General features: G+C 37.2%; 1 protein-coding gene across 1 annotated transcript in view; it reads left to right on the top strand.

The window, feature by feature from the left end:
- FZL (FZO-like protein) overlaps positions 1 to 12,814 on the top strand; it is a 171,484-nt gene that overhangs the window by 58,304 nt on the left and 100,366 nt on the right. Inside the window, exon 4 of the mRNA XM_089797582.1 lies at positions 3,669 to 3,866. Coding sequence (XP_089653708.1) covers positions 3,669 to 3,866 — 198 coding nt within the window. The remainder of the gene's footprint in view (positions 1 to 3,668; positions 3,867 to 12,814) is intronic.

Raw genomic sequence — 12,814 nt, forward strand, 5'->3', positions numbered from 1 at the left:
AGCACTTGTGTCCGTTGTCTTGGATATGACCATTCAGGATCTTGCTAGAGCCACTTTGTTGGATGTGGATGACGATGAGGACATGGTGCTTGGTGGATCTAGTGCTAGCGGAACTAGTTTGGGTGATAATGAGGATCTACTAGCAGCTATGAAAAATGAAAACCCTATAGACAATTTTTTTGATAATCCATTTGATGATTGATCAAAACATTGATTATTGATGAACATTAAACTTTGAATCGTGTTTCAACTTTCAAACTTTTATGAACTATATTTTAATTTAGTAATTCAATGCAATGATTTTCTTTGAAATGATAGAATTGTGTTTTAATTTTTACCTTTAGCAGTTGGCATTTATCAATGATCAAGTATCATACTATGAAATGATTTAGTTTTACACTTTTTTAATATTTCTCTTACTTTTTTGTACACACAGACACACAAACATACACATGAACCCCTATAAACCATAATGAAAACTTTTGTTTCCTTGAACCCATGAACAAGGTTCTCCTACCCGAACCTGAACCCGATCCCAAATTGGTAACTTAGCTTTTTACCAACTAATTAGCCTATGAAGATCACTAATAGGCTAATCCAAACCATTGACCATGGTGAGCTAAAAAGGGGACATTACAATACACAAAAATGATAGTCGATGCCCCTAAGGATAGTGTGTGTGAGATAATTTGAACCTTCCCTCTTGTTGGCAAACTAACAAGTGATATTGCGCTTCCTTCATTAGACATTGCAGAATATAATTTATTGTGAATCTTTAATGAATGAGTCTGAGTAAATAGGCTGTACATTTATTAGAGGTGGGACTGAAATGAGAAAAATAAACCTTTGCATGGTTTCAGCTGGCACTTTCAGGAGTTGCATTTGGTAGACAGGGATCCTTGAAAGGTCAAAACTGTTCCAATACTATTCTAGTTATCATGCTGAATTGTAGAATTTTCCCCACAATGAAAATTGCCTAACCATGAGGGTAATTTGGGGGAAAATTCCATGCTTAGTTTTTGTGGAGCTAGAATAATACTGGGGTGCCCGACCTCTCAAAAGCATTATCTGATGGAGGCCTTAACAATGATGATTGAAACTGTGGAGAAGGTAATTTTCTAGTTTTGATCCCATGTAATGTCATTCATGTCAAATGGAGTATTTAAGATCAGAAGAGGTGTCATGTCCCCTTTCTAGAGTGGACATCAGAGATGATAGAGTTAGCCTATCAGGGAGTCTTTTAGGTTGGCAGTGGTGTTTAGAGACTTAGTCAGGATATACAGTATTCGGATCTGGAGTTTCAGACAGTAGGAGGGTAGTTGAGAGCAGTTCCTTAATTGTATGAGGAGTTTCCTACATTTTAGGAGGTGGAGATGGGTTATAGTCTTGAGTCTCTATGAGATCATTCTATGGTTTCAATTTTGGGAGATTCAGAGACGTTCCTATTTTTTAGGAGTATCCCTAATTTTGAGGGATGGGGCTGTCAGTTATTTTAGATTATCTGGCATCAATCACAGGAGGTGACGAGTTCAATTTCACCTTGTAGAGGTGTTTTCGCTATTAGTTTGCTATTTGGAAAATATTTAAATATTCTCTTAAGTTAGCATTTTAATAACTTAAATAAGGCTAAGTTATAGCCATTTTGGAGTAATAAGGGGTTTTTTGGCCTCATTTGGGTGAATATCCCTTGGTGTAATAGCTCGTTGGAAAGGTCTTGAACTTTTCTAAATATTTCTCTTTTGACTTAGAGCATTTCGGTGAACGGATTTCTTTCTATTGGGAAGAAGGTCATTTTCTGGATACTTGACCACTTTAAAAATGAGAAATATATTATTTTATAACCCAATGCCACATGGGGACACTTTTAGGGTTTGAGCTAAGTTTGGTGGGTTATAAGGAGGTAAAGACAAAGTTCGAAGGCATTATTGACATATTACATCTTGGATTTGTGTTTTGGGCTCTGATTGAGCTTTCAGCATTTGGGATGCCAAACCCACTTGCTTTGCCTATTTGGGACGTAGCCTCCAAAACAGTGGTCTAGATTCTTGTAGTCAGAAGCATCTTGGAGATTGTGCATTGTTTCTTCTGAGGAATGCAATATTGAGTCAGAGTTTTAGCTGGGGTTTGGGTATTTTACCCACGTGTGGGCACTTTGTAGCTGTACGACCGTGCCTTGCAGCCATCTACTTTTCCATGTACAACATTTGAGAGTTGGACTCTGGCCGTAGCTTCCTTCTGGGCTCATATTTCACCTTCACGCCTTCAGGTTGGCTTTATTCTTGGTTGTAATCCTCTGGATATTATTGTAAATCTTCATCTGGTTACATATTAGGCATATATTCAAAAAAATCTGCTTGAAGTGACTTTGCCTTAAATGTATTTGGAATACATTTTCAGAACTAGTTCATGTTATTGTACTTTTATTATTACTTAAACCCATAGCACCTCTCGAAAAAGAGTATGAGGTAGTCCCATACCACTGTCACCGTATGTAAACCCAAAAACTATGGCATAGTGTCGTGGACTATAAAAAACCACCTCACCTCACCTCACCTCTTATTGAAAAATCATCAAAAATATAAAACAATCAAACCCTTCTGCAACTTTTGTCCAACTCTGCAAGAAAATTTTAATAAACAGGGAAAACAAATTTAAAAATATAAAATTACAGCAGATCAGCGGAAGAGATCTATCAAGGATCTTTCAAGAGGTCAAGGGAGATGAGGTTATAGTGAATTACTAATGAAAAATGTATCCATTGGAAGAGTGTTTAATACTTTGCATATCTAATCTCATATTGACATGTAGTTTCTTATATTTACATATAACTGTAAAGATCTTCCATGAGAAACAATGGTGGATCATGACTAATATAGTAATATAGATTACTTGGTTATTTATGATTGTGATTAATGGCTGATAGTGAAGAAAGATAGGAAACTATAAGAGGTCATGATCTTGTGAAGTTAGTAATTATTTAAATTTGACTAAGAATGATTAATCTAAGTTCACATATCACCCTCTTTCATATTTATTGTCAGAACAATCTTTAACATCTTGAGAAGGTATTCTTTGTGTGCAAATGTGTCATCACATGATGCCCTTTGGTGATATTTTTTTGATATTGTCCATTTACATGTCTACAGTTACTGGTAGACTTTTGAATGACCTTTATACTAATTGAAGTTTGCTGGCTAGTAAATTATACTTGAATCGTCTAACTTATCTATGCCATATTTGAATTGTTTCTGACTATAATAAATGAAAATCTAGCATTGATGTCCCCTTCCAATAGATTGATCTACTGAGTTATTTTCTAACTTCGCCATGATAATCCTTGATTGGTTACCAGCACTGTTGTCTGGTTTTGAAGAGATTTTAATTCAAAAAATGTTGGCAATCTTATCTGTATGACCTTCGTATGACTAGTTGGCGAGTGCAAAAGAAAAAGACATAGCTTTTTAGAAACACAAGGATGTAGAATCTCACTTGGGAATGGCTTATACATTCTCTTAGCCTTTTTGTACTATCCTTTAAAAGCAATAAACAATTCTTCTATGCTATATCTTCTTAATTATTAATGTTGACTGCAATTCACTTTGGTGTTTATATGCCATTGATACATCATGTAAGATTGTGACTGAATTTTTTGAATTTGCTAATCACAGGGTGAATTCAATTCTGGTAAATCAACGCTGATCAATGCCTTACTAGGAAAAAGATATTTGAAAGAAGGGGTGGTACCAACCACAAATGAAATATCTATTTTGTGTTACTCTGGTGAGGGAAATGATGGGAACGAACGATGTGAAAGACATCCAGATGGACATTTCACACGTTATCTTCCAGCTTCAATTTTAAAACAAGTTAGTGCTCTAAAAGACTGAATGTATATTTTTATTTTTTTTCATATTCTTGTCCTGCAACTACAAGGTACAAGGTGCATATGTTTTAAATTTTGATTTATGGACTCATAGGAGTTCTATGTCAGTAGTTTTAGCTCTGGATTCTAATTGATATATGACTTCATACTTGAATATTGGGAATGAAACATCATATTTGGTAGTGCTCAAAATCAAATTACCAAAGCAGGAGACATTTCTGTTCTCCATTATCTAGGAATTTTGTTATTGCTGTCTTTTTCAATGGTATACAATTAGTTTCTGGAAGCATGAATCTTGTTTTACATTAGAAAGTAAATGGCAATTTATTAGTTCAGCAACAGATGTAATGAAATTGTAATGAACAACCCTGATTTGCTAACCATTTTCTTCTTTTTTCCTTTCCAAGTTCAATGACTAGGAATTTAGTCGAACAGTTTGCATCATCAATTTCATAAACACTTAAACAGATATGCAATCATTGCATCAAACAATTGGCACGTTTTAGAGCTTTTATTTACAAGTCAGGAAATAGATTGAACATAGAGTACTAGCTAGTATTATAGTGGACTGGATATATTGACAATGCTGTGGGCAGATTGTACAAATTGTGTCACATGGGAATGCTGGTGTTTCACTGCACATCTAATGAACATTATATCTGAACTTTGCCCCAACAGCTGCTACAGGGACTGATGGTCGTAGAATATCCCCAATAATGATCAGAGATGGTTGTATATTCAATCTGGATGTGAGGCAATGTAAGTAGAGTATGTCCAAATGGGAATAAGTGTTTTACACTTCAAAAATTGCCCATAACTGTTTGGAACTGTTATACCCCAGTCTGCTATTGCTCATTGGTTCAGAGGCTCTTCCAGCAATCCTTAACCCTAAAATTTTATCGTTCACTTCAAGAACAAGCAGCTAAAATTAAAACCTTTGGAACAGCTATAAGTTGAAGTGGGAACTTCTAATGTTGGTGGCTGGTTTAATTGCCTCCAAAGGCTCTAAATGATGCTGACTCCTTTAACATATTGCATGCTTTCCTTGCTTCACCTACAGGTGGTGGCAGATTACCGAAGACTGATATCCTCTTCCTGAAATTTGATCAACATTAAAATATGCATTTTTCTTGAACAACATCTAGTCTTTTCTTCCTCCCACGACTCTAAACAAATTAACAACTCAAGAACTGTTGCCTTCTTGTGCACCTGCGACCCCTCGTAAGATCCACCAATGTTTTAGTTTCTAATGACAATGGTACTATCTTATTTGAACCTTTCAAATACTCACACAAGGTTCTTTCCCAAGTTTAGCAGCTAATGAAATAATCTCAATGTTAGCTATAAACAGGTCCATAAATCCTCCAAATAGCATTGAGATATGGACTTTCACCTTGGAGAGTTCTTCTACTGAGCAATGTTTAAGGAAAAGATCCCACATCTTATTTTGGCAGCATTAATGACCTAGTGTTCCAAAGTTTTCATGGTGTAATGAGAAATCATGGTTTTGCCACATAATGATGTGTTTCTTGTGTTACAACCATAGTTCCAAGAATCACGGCGATTCATGCGATTCACGCGATTCGGCGATTCGATTCAAGCCAAACGATTTTTTGTGAATCGGTGAATCGAATCAGCGATAAAGGGTTTATGAAATAAGTTACTCACTAAATTTCAAGGGTTTTTTAAATTTTCCGATTCATGGCCGATTTGATTCCGATTCATGGCCGATTCACGATTTGATTCGGCCTTGCCGATTTCGATCTGATTCCGATTCTTGTTACTTTGGAACTTACAACCAAATTTAGGATTTCTTGACACACAAGAAGATTTAATCTCAGACTTGAACTTAGAAGCATGGCAATTAAAAAGGAATAATCAACAATGTCAGCAGGTAACGAGAATTCTTGAAGAAGAAGAAGAGAGAGGAGAAAGATTGAGAGGAGTACTTGTGGTTCAAGAAGCAGTGGTAGTGAATCAGATTGCTCAAGTTCCAGCAAGGAATTGAGTAGAGAATTCAATAGTTAAACTGGCTGAAAGAAGGTACACCAGGACTGACAAGGATAGGGGATTGGTAGATGAAGATTTTGAGGTGTTGAAAGGATTGAATTTTGCCCCTGACCACACTCTGAGAAGGAAAAAGAAAATCAAATCAGCTAGCCGATCTTCATCTCCACTGCCCGCCTCAATCTCCTCCATGACTGTTCAGGCTTTAAGCATCCTTGGCACTGTAGCGCCCATTTGCATTAATATTAGACCATTGGACTGTGTGCTACCCAACTTGGCTTTGAGCCAACCTTGGGGAGAGGTCGTAGGCCCTTTGAGCCTCCGCACAAATTTCAGAGCTTTGCCTAAAGAAACTCGAGACATATTGTGTAAGTTCAAAGGAGATGGGAAAATATCAACCGAAGACCACATGAATGCCTTTCACTCCATTTGTGGTTTCTTAGATGTCCCGACAGAGGATGTAGCAGTAAGACTCTTTGTACAAACCCTAACAGCTTTTGCTGCTGATTGGTTTCATCATCTTCCACGTGCCTCTATACATAACTGGAATTAAATGACAACAGCCTTTGAAGTCAGGTTCAAGGTTGCTGAGGATGAACATACTTTGTCAATGCAGTTAAGCCAATTGAAAGAGGTACATGTTCCTATGCGAGAAATTGTCCCGAAGTTCAACAAAAAATTGCACCAAATTCTTGTGGCTTCGAGGCCAAATGATGAAAACAAGAAGGGTTTCTTTTTGAACTCAATGCCACTCAATATTAATTTTCACCTTAGGAGGGGTAGAGAGGCAGACTTCACTGCTGCACAAAGATTAGCTATTGAACTTGAAGATGACCTTATCACAGCGGTGAAGTGGAAAAGGGAGGTGCAAGTACCAAATGCACAGGCATCCACTTCAAGCACTACTCTCTAATACAAAGTTTAGTAAGTAATATGATAATTGTGAAGCTACACTTGCCTAAAGCTACAATACCTTATCAGAATATTCCACACAAATATTGGAATCAAGGCATAGGAAATATAGTAAAGCAGTTCAATTTGCCTCCTACATAGCATAGGCTCCAAATTGAACCTCCTAATAATAATAATTTTTGCATTTTTCACCGCACAGATGACCATGATGGAACTGCATATCCAGAAAATGTATGCCACAAGCAATTAGAAGCCAAGAAAGCAACTGCAACAGGAATAACCATTTAGGATGAATCCTCTGAGACAACTGGCGACTCTGTAAGTTATTACCTGGAATACAAATTTGACTCCGAAAGAGGTGGTGACATATTGGTGACTCTAGAGGAGCCTTCCTGGTCTGCTTTGACTAGAGGACAACGTGGAGGAAAGATGAGCGACCAAACAACAAGCCCTATGGTGACGCTGCAAGAAAAAGATGTAGGAGCCCAAAGCAATGAAACCCACAAAGTACAAAGGGCAATGATCCCATAGGTTTAAATTCTGAAAGGGTCTGACCCTGAACCCCTTTTTGATATTGTGGAATTTTGTAAATCCTCTTAAAATCCAAATTTCTCCTGCTAAGTATCTGAAGATGAACCATCGTGAATTAGATAAATTGGTTGGTTATGTTAAAGGGTCACCTACTGTAATGACCTCTCAACAAGTTAATAATGTATGTTCTAGTGAAACATCTAGAGTGAACCAAATGAATGATGAAAGAGAGCCGGTTTAATTAGAGAACTTAGCCTCCACCTCCCTTATGAAGGACAAACCTGAACCTTTCTACGTATCCTTATTTGTACATGATTTTAAACTGAATAACTGCATAATTGATTTTGGAGCTTCTAATAACATAATGCCATCCACTATAACTCAATTCCGCACCTTGATTTTTCAGATAATCGTTATACTATCGAGCTAGTTCACAGGCCTAGTGTACCTGATAATGCACAATCATGGCAGGTGTTCAGGGGTGATGCTCAATTAAACACCTTGCAAGGAGTGGATAGATTCACCAGTAATCGAAGGTTCAAATGCTGAATGCTTTGAATTTTGCCGAGATAGAGATGTAAATTGCCACGAGGAGATCTTGCAACTGAAAGACAACTATATATCAAAAGGGGTGGTGGACTATGAAAAATTGTTTGATAAAAAAGACTACTTTGTGAATCAAGCAACTAAAAAAGATGGTAGTCAATCTAGTGACTATGAGAAAGTAAACATTGGAGATGAACGTGATCCCAAGTTAGTGAATTTGGGTGTGTGCTGTGATATTGATGAAAATGCCGGATTTTTAAAGCTATTGGAAGAGTTCAAAGATGTCTTTGCTTGGTCCTATGAAGATCTCAAAACTTTTGATGAGGCTAGTTCCGCCACCATACCCTCTCGAAGCTTGGGTTTCAACTTTTTGACAGAAATTGAGAACCTATAATCCAGAGGTGGCGAATGCCATTTCAGAGAAGTTAACAAGATGCTTAAGGCACGCATCACTTACCCTATACATCACTCTACATGGGTGGCTAATATTGTGTCTGTGCGCAAAAAGAATTGAAAGATTTGTATTTATGTGGATTTTGGAGACTTGAATTAGGCAAGCTTGAAGGATAACCAAAGATGGACCAAATTCTTCAAACGGTGGCTAGTTCAGAAGTTATTTCCCTCTTGGATGGGTTCTTAGGATACAACCAGATTAGTATGGAAAAAGATGACCAGCACAAGGCGACCTTCACTACTCCATGTGGCACATTTGCCTATCGTAGGATGCAGTTTGGGCTAATTAACTCTGGAGCTACTCTCTAGTAGGCTATGAATTCAACCTTTGGTGACATGTTGATTAAAACCATTGTTATTTACTTGGATGACATGATAGTCTTTCCTAGGAGGAAAAAGCATTTGAAGGATCTCAGGGAAGTGCTTCAAAGATGATGTCTAGAACACATAATCTCTTTGAACCTAAAGAAATTTATTTTTTTTTGTTACGAAGGGGAAATTATTGGGCTACTTGATCTTGAAGGAAGGAATCAAAATTGACCCAGAATGGGTAAGGGCCGTTCAACAATTATGCCTCCCTTCCAATCGCAATGGTGTAAGATCCTCCTTTGGGTCAACTTCTTAAGAAGGTTTGTACCTAGCTTTGCTGAAACTATAAGACCAATGGTAAATCTTCTGAGTGAAAAGAAGACTTTTAAGTGGAATGAAGATGCTATGAAATCATTTGATGAGGTAAAGAAGGCAATAGCCCAAGCCCCCATGCTGATTCATCCTAATTTAAAAAAAGATTTTATCATAAATTGCTATGCATCTGAACATACCATGTTGGGAGTATTGTTACAAAAAAATGAAATGAATGAGGAAGTTCCAATAGCTTTCATGAGTATACCTTTTGAAGAAACACAAATTGCAGTATTCTCTAGCTGAAAAACAGGCATTTGCCGTAGTGAAAGCTATTAAATAATTTCGATACTACATTCTTCATTCTCATTTTGTGGTATATGTCTCAAGTACTACAATGAAGAGTATTTTAACACAACAAGAAGTAGCTGTAAATAACAGAGCTACATGGGTGGCAAGGGTACAAGAATTTGACCTTGACTTTAAGCCCACCAAGATGGTTAGAGGCCAAGGGCCGTGTAAGTTAATAGCTGAAAACAGAGAAGATGAAGCTCTCCCTGTTTGGTTGTTTGTTAGTCTGAAAGATCCCTGGTTTTCAGATATTTCTTATTTCTTGACTTATGGTGAATGTCCTAAGTCCATCTCAAGTAAAGAGAAAAGGAATTTGAGATTAAAGGGAGCTAAGTATGTTATTGTGGATGACGTGTTGTACAAAAAGGGGGTGGATGGGATGTTTCTCCAGCGTGTGGACATAGATCAACAGAAGAAACTATTACAAATATTCCATAACGAAGCCTGTGGTGGTGATTATTCATCAGTTTTCACTACCTTCAAGATACTCAGGAATCATTACTACTGGTCGAACATGTTCAAAGATGCTTATAAGTGGGTGGCAAATTGTGAGAAGCATAAATTGTTTACAGGCAAGCCCCAACTAGCTACCCTACCTTTGAAGCCAATGGTTATAGAAGAGCCTTTTAGGCAATGGGGACTTGATTTATTGGCCCACTTGATCCATCCTCTAGTGCTGGTCATACCCACATCCTTACTGCTACAAACTACTTCACAAAATGGGTAGAAGTAGTTCTGGTAAAGAAAACAACTTCAGAAAAGGTGTGTCAGTTCTTGAAAGAAAATATACTACTCAGGTTTGGGGTTCCATTAAAAATAGTGACTAACAATGCACAAAACTTTTCGTCTCAAGAGATACAATTGTTTTGTTATGAATCATGATAATGGGACTAGTCTATTGCATTCTTTAAACTCAAGGGAATGGACAAGCAGAGTCCACAAATAAAAATTTGATTAATATCATAGAGAAGCTAGTCGATGAAAGAGGAAGAGATTGGCACAAAAGGCCCTCTATGAAGCATTATGGGCATATGACACCTCATTGAAAAGAGCCATTGGAATGACTCCGTTTGAGTTAGTATAAGGGCTAGAAGTGCAATTATCTCTGCCATTGGAACTGGTTGCCTCTAAGCTGTAGAAGGTTATAGAAGACGAGATTTTTCAATGTTCATTGGAGAAAAGAATAATGTATCTAGCTAAGATAGAAGAAGAGAGGGCAGATATATTACCAACCACTAGGCAAGCGTGCAAGAGATCTTTGAACGTAAAGCCAGACGAAGAAAGTTGATGGAGAGTGACAAAGTGCTCCTATGGGACAAGCAAAAAGAACCTAAGGGGGCTCATGGGAAGTTTGAATCTTTGTGGAAGGGTCCATTTGAAATCAGCTAGACTCTTGGTTCAAATTCTTTAAAGCTTAAGTATGCAAATGGCATTGAACTTCATTTGTCCTACAATGGACAAGATTTAAAGCTATACCAAATGTAAGGATCAATTAGTTCTTTGTACATAATTTTTTGTTGTTGTGTTGTAGTTAGTCCCTTAGCTTAGTTTGCTTTACTTGTTTTTGTTTCTGGTCAAGTTCTATTTTGTGGTAGTGCGAAGCCAACTAAGTCCTTTACAGTCCTAGTCCCTAGTCAGAGCCAACTATTACCCATGTTTCGGTCTCATCAAATTTTTCCTAAATGTTAGAATTGTTAAGTCCCCATGTAGTCATTGAAGCTTGAACTTGAACATCATGAGTTCGGAGTTCAAAGTTCAAGGTTGGGCAATGATGTTTTAGTCCCTTTGTCATCACTTTTCATGTTGTGGTTCGTAGTTACTGCACTTGCCTTGTGTTCTTGAACTGTTGAACTCCAAAGTTCAAGGTTTAAAGTTTGTCCTACATTGTGTACTATCTTAATAGCTAGGTTGCATCGTTTGTTTTATTAAGGCACAATGGATGCAAATGTTCCGCACCGAATTTGAACCTCAAACTTTATGGTCAATGGTTTAGTGTTCATGATTCATTAAGCATGTGAGTTAGTCATCGAAATGTTCCATCCTATATTTCATGGCAGAGGGAAGTTGAACCCTCGAACCTAAACTTCGTGGTTCAAAGTTCACGATTTTCGAGATGTATTACATTGCCGATAGACATGTGATGTGATAGGCAAGAACGCATCTTGTAAATGGTGTAGGGACATGCATTTAATTATGATTAGAAAAGGTTGCGATGAAAAGTTGCATATCACGTATGACATCTTGGTATACTCCCTTGCATGGTTTTGCATTATGCCTTGGCATATGAGCAAGGTGATATTTCAATTTGTTAACGCCTCCCCCATTATCTGTCATCATACAATGCCAACATGCAAGAACATTTTTTTGGTCAGGGATGGCATGTTCCCAAGCCCTATCCCTTGGTACTACAACAAGGTCAACATTGGGGTTATATGTAGGCCTAGATCCACTACGCTCAGGCTGAGACATGATGTTGCTGCTGTTGTAGTATATCATAAAAATAAAAATAAAGCATTTACAATAATGATAATCAAATTTATAAATACTAGGGCTGCTTACTTTTCAAGTGTTCCATCAACATAAAATGAAACAAATCTAAATACAAACAAATGTAAACAAAAAGATTCATGAATGTAATTTTTTTTTACAAAAGAACACAAAGAAACATAACTTACCTCTTCAAATTTGCTCTAAAAATGGAAATGCAACTCAAGTTTGTAGAAGCCTCTTCCAATTGCTTCTCACAACTCCTATCAATGCTTAGAAGCAAGCTACAAAGTGGCACAAACAATCAACAATTGGTATGAGAGCCAAGCAATTTGCTAATTTATTTCCTAAACACTCAACACTCTTCTCTCAAGCCTTTTTTCTCTTTTTGTTTTGTGTTTGGAAGTGATAGAATAACCTTTTTAGGTCTTAGACATGGCATACATACCCAAAAGGTTTTTAAAAAATATAAAAATTGTTTTTTTTTTCCCTTTATTATTTGCTAGTAGACAATAGAGTCAAACCAGTGGGACTCACAACCTCAGTGAGTCCATGGAAATGTGCCCATGACTCGGCCGAGTCTGAGGTAAGAGGCCACCAACCTCTAGAAGGCTGCCTCACCTTGGGACTCACAAAGTCCTTAAAAGACTCGCCGAGTCTTGTAATATTGTTTTGTGCCATAAGTGACCCAAAAATGGTAACTTCAAGATGAAGTCTTCATGTAACATAATCTCCCAAGGGTCTTCGTTTGGATCCCATATCTTGTGATCGTCATCCTTTGTGCTACTCAAATAAAATAATTTTTCATTATTTATCATAAAGAGAGGACTATCAAAGGTTCGCTTTGCTTCCATTTCAAAGAATAGTTTATTGGAATAATGAAAGAAACTTCCATCCTTTTTAACCAACTCTGTACTTGCATTCTTAGGACAATAATCCAAACCAAATTCTTCATGGAGACTATCAAGTTCATCTATTATCTCCTTAGTTTCTTCTGTCAATGCTTATTTTTTGTTCTCTTGA

Source organism: Cupressus sempervirens, chromosome 8 (genome assembly GCF_028749045.1).
Source record: "Cupressus sempervirens isolate cs-2001-9-10 chromosome 8, ASM2874904v1, whole genome shotgun sequence".
NCBI classification, from domain to species: Eukaryota; Viridiplantae; Streptophyta; class Pinopsida; order Cupressales; family Cupressaceae; genus Cupressus; species Cupressus sempervirens.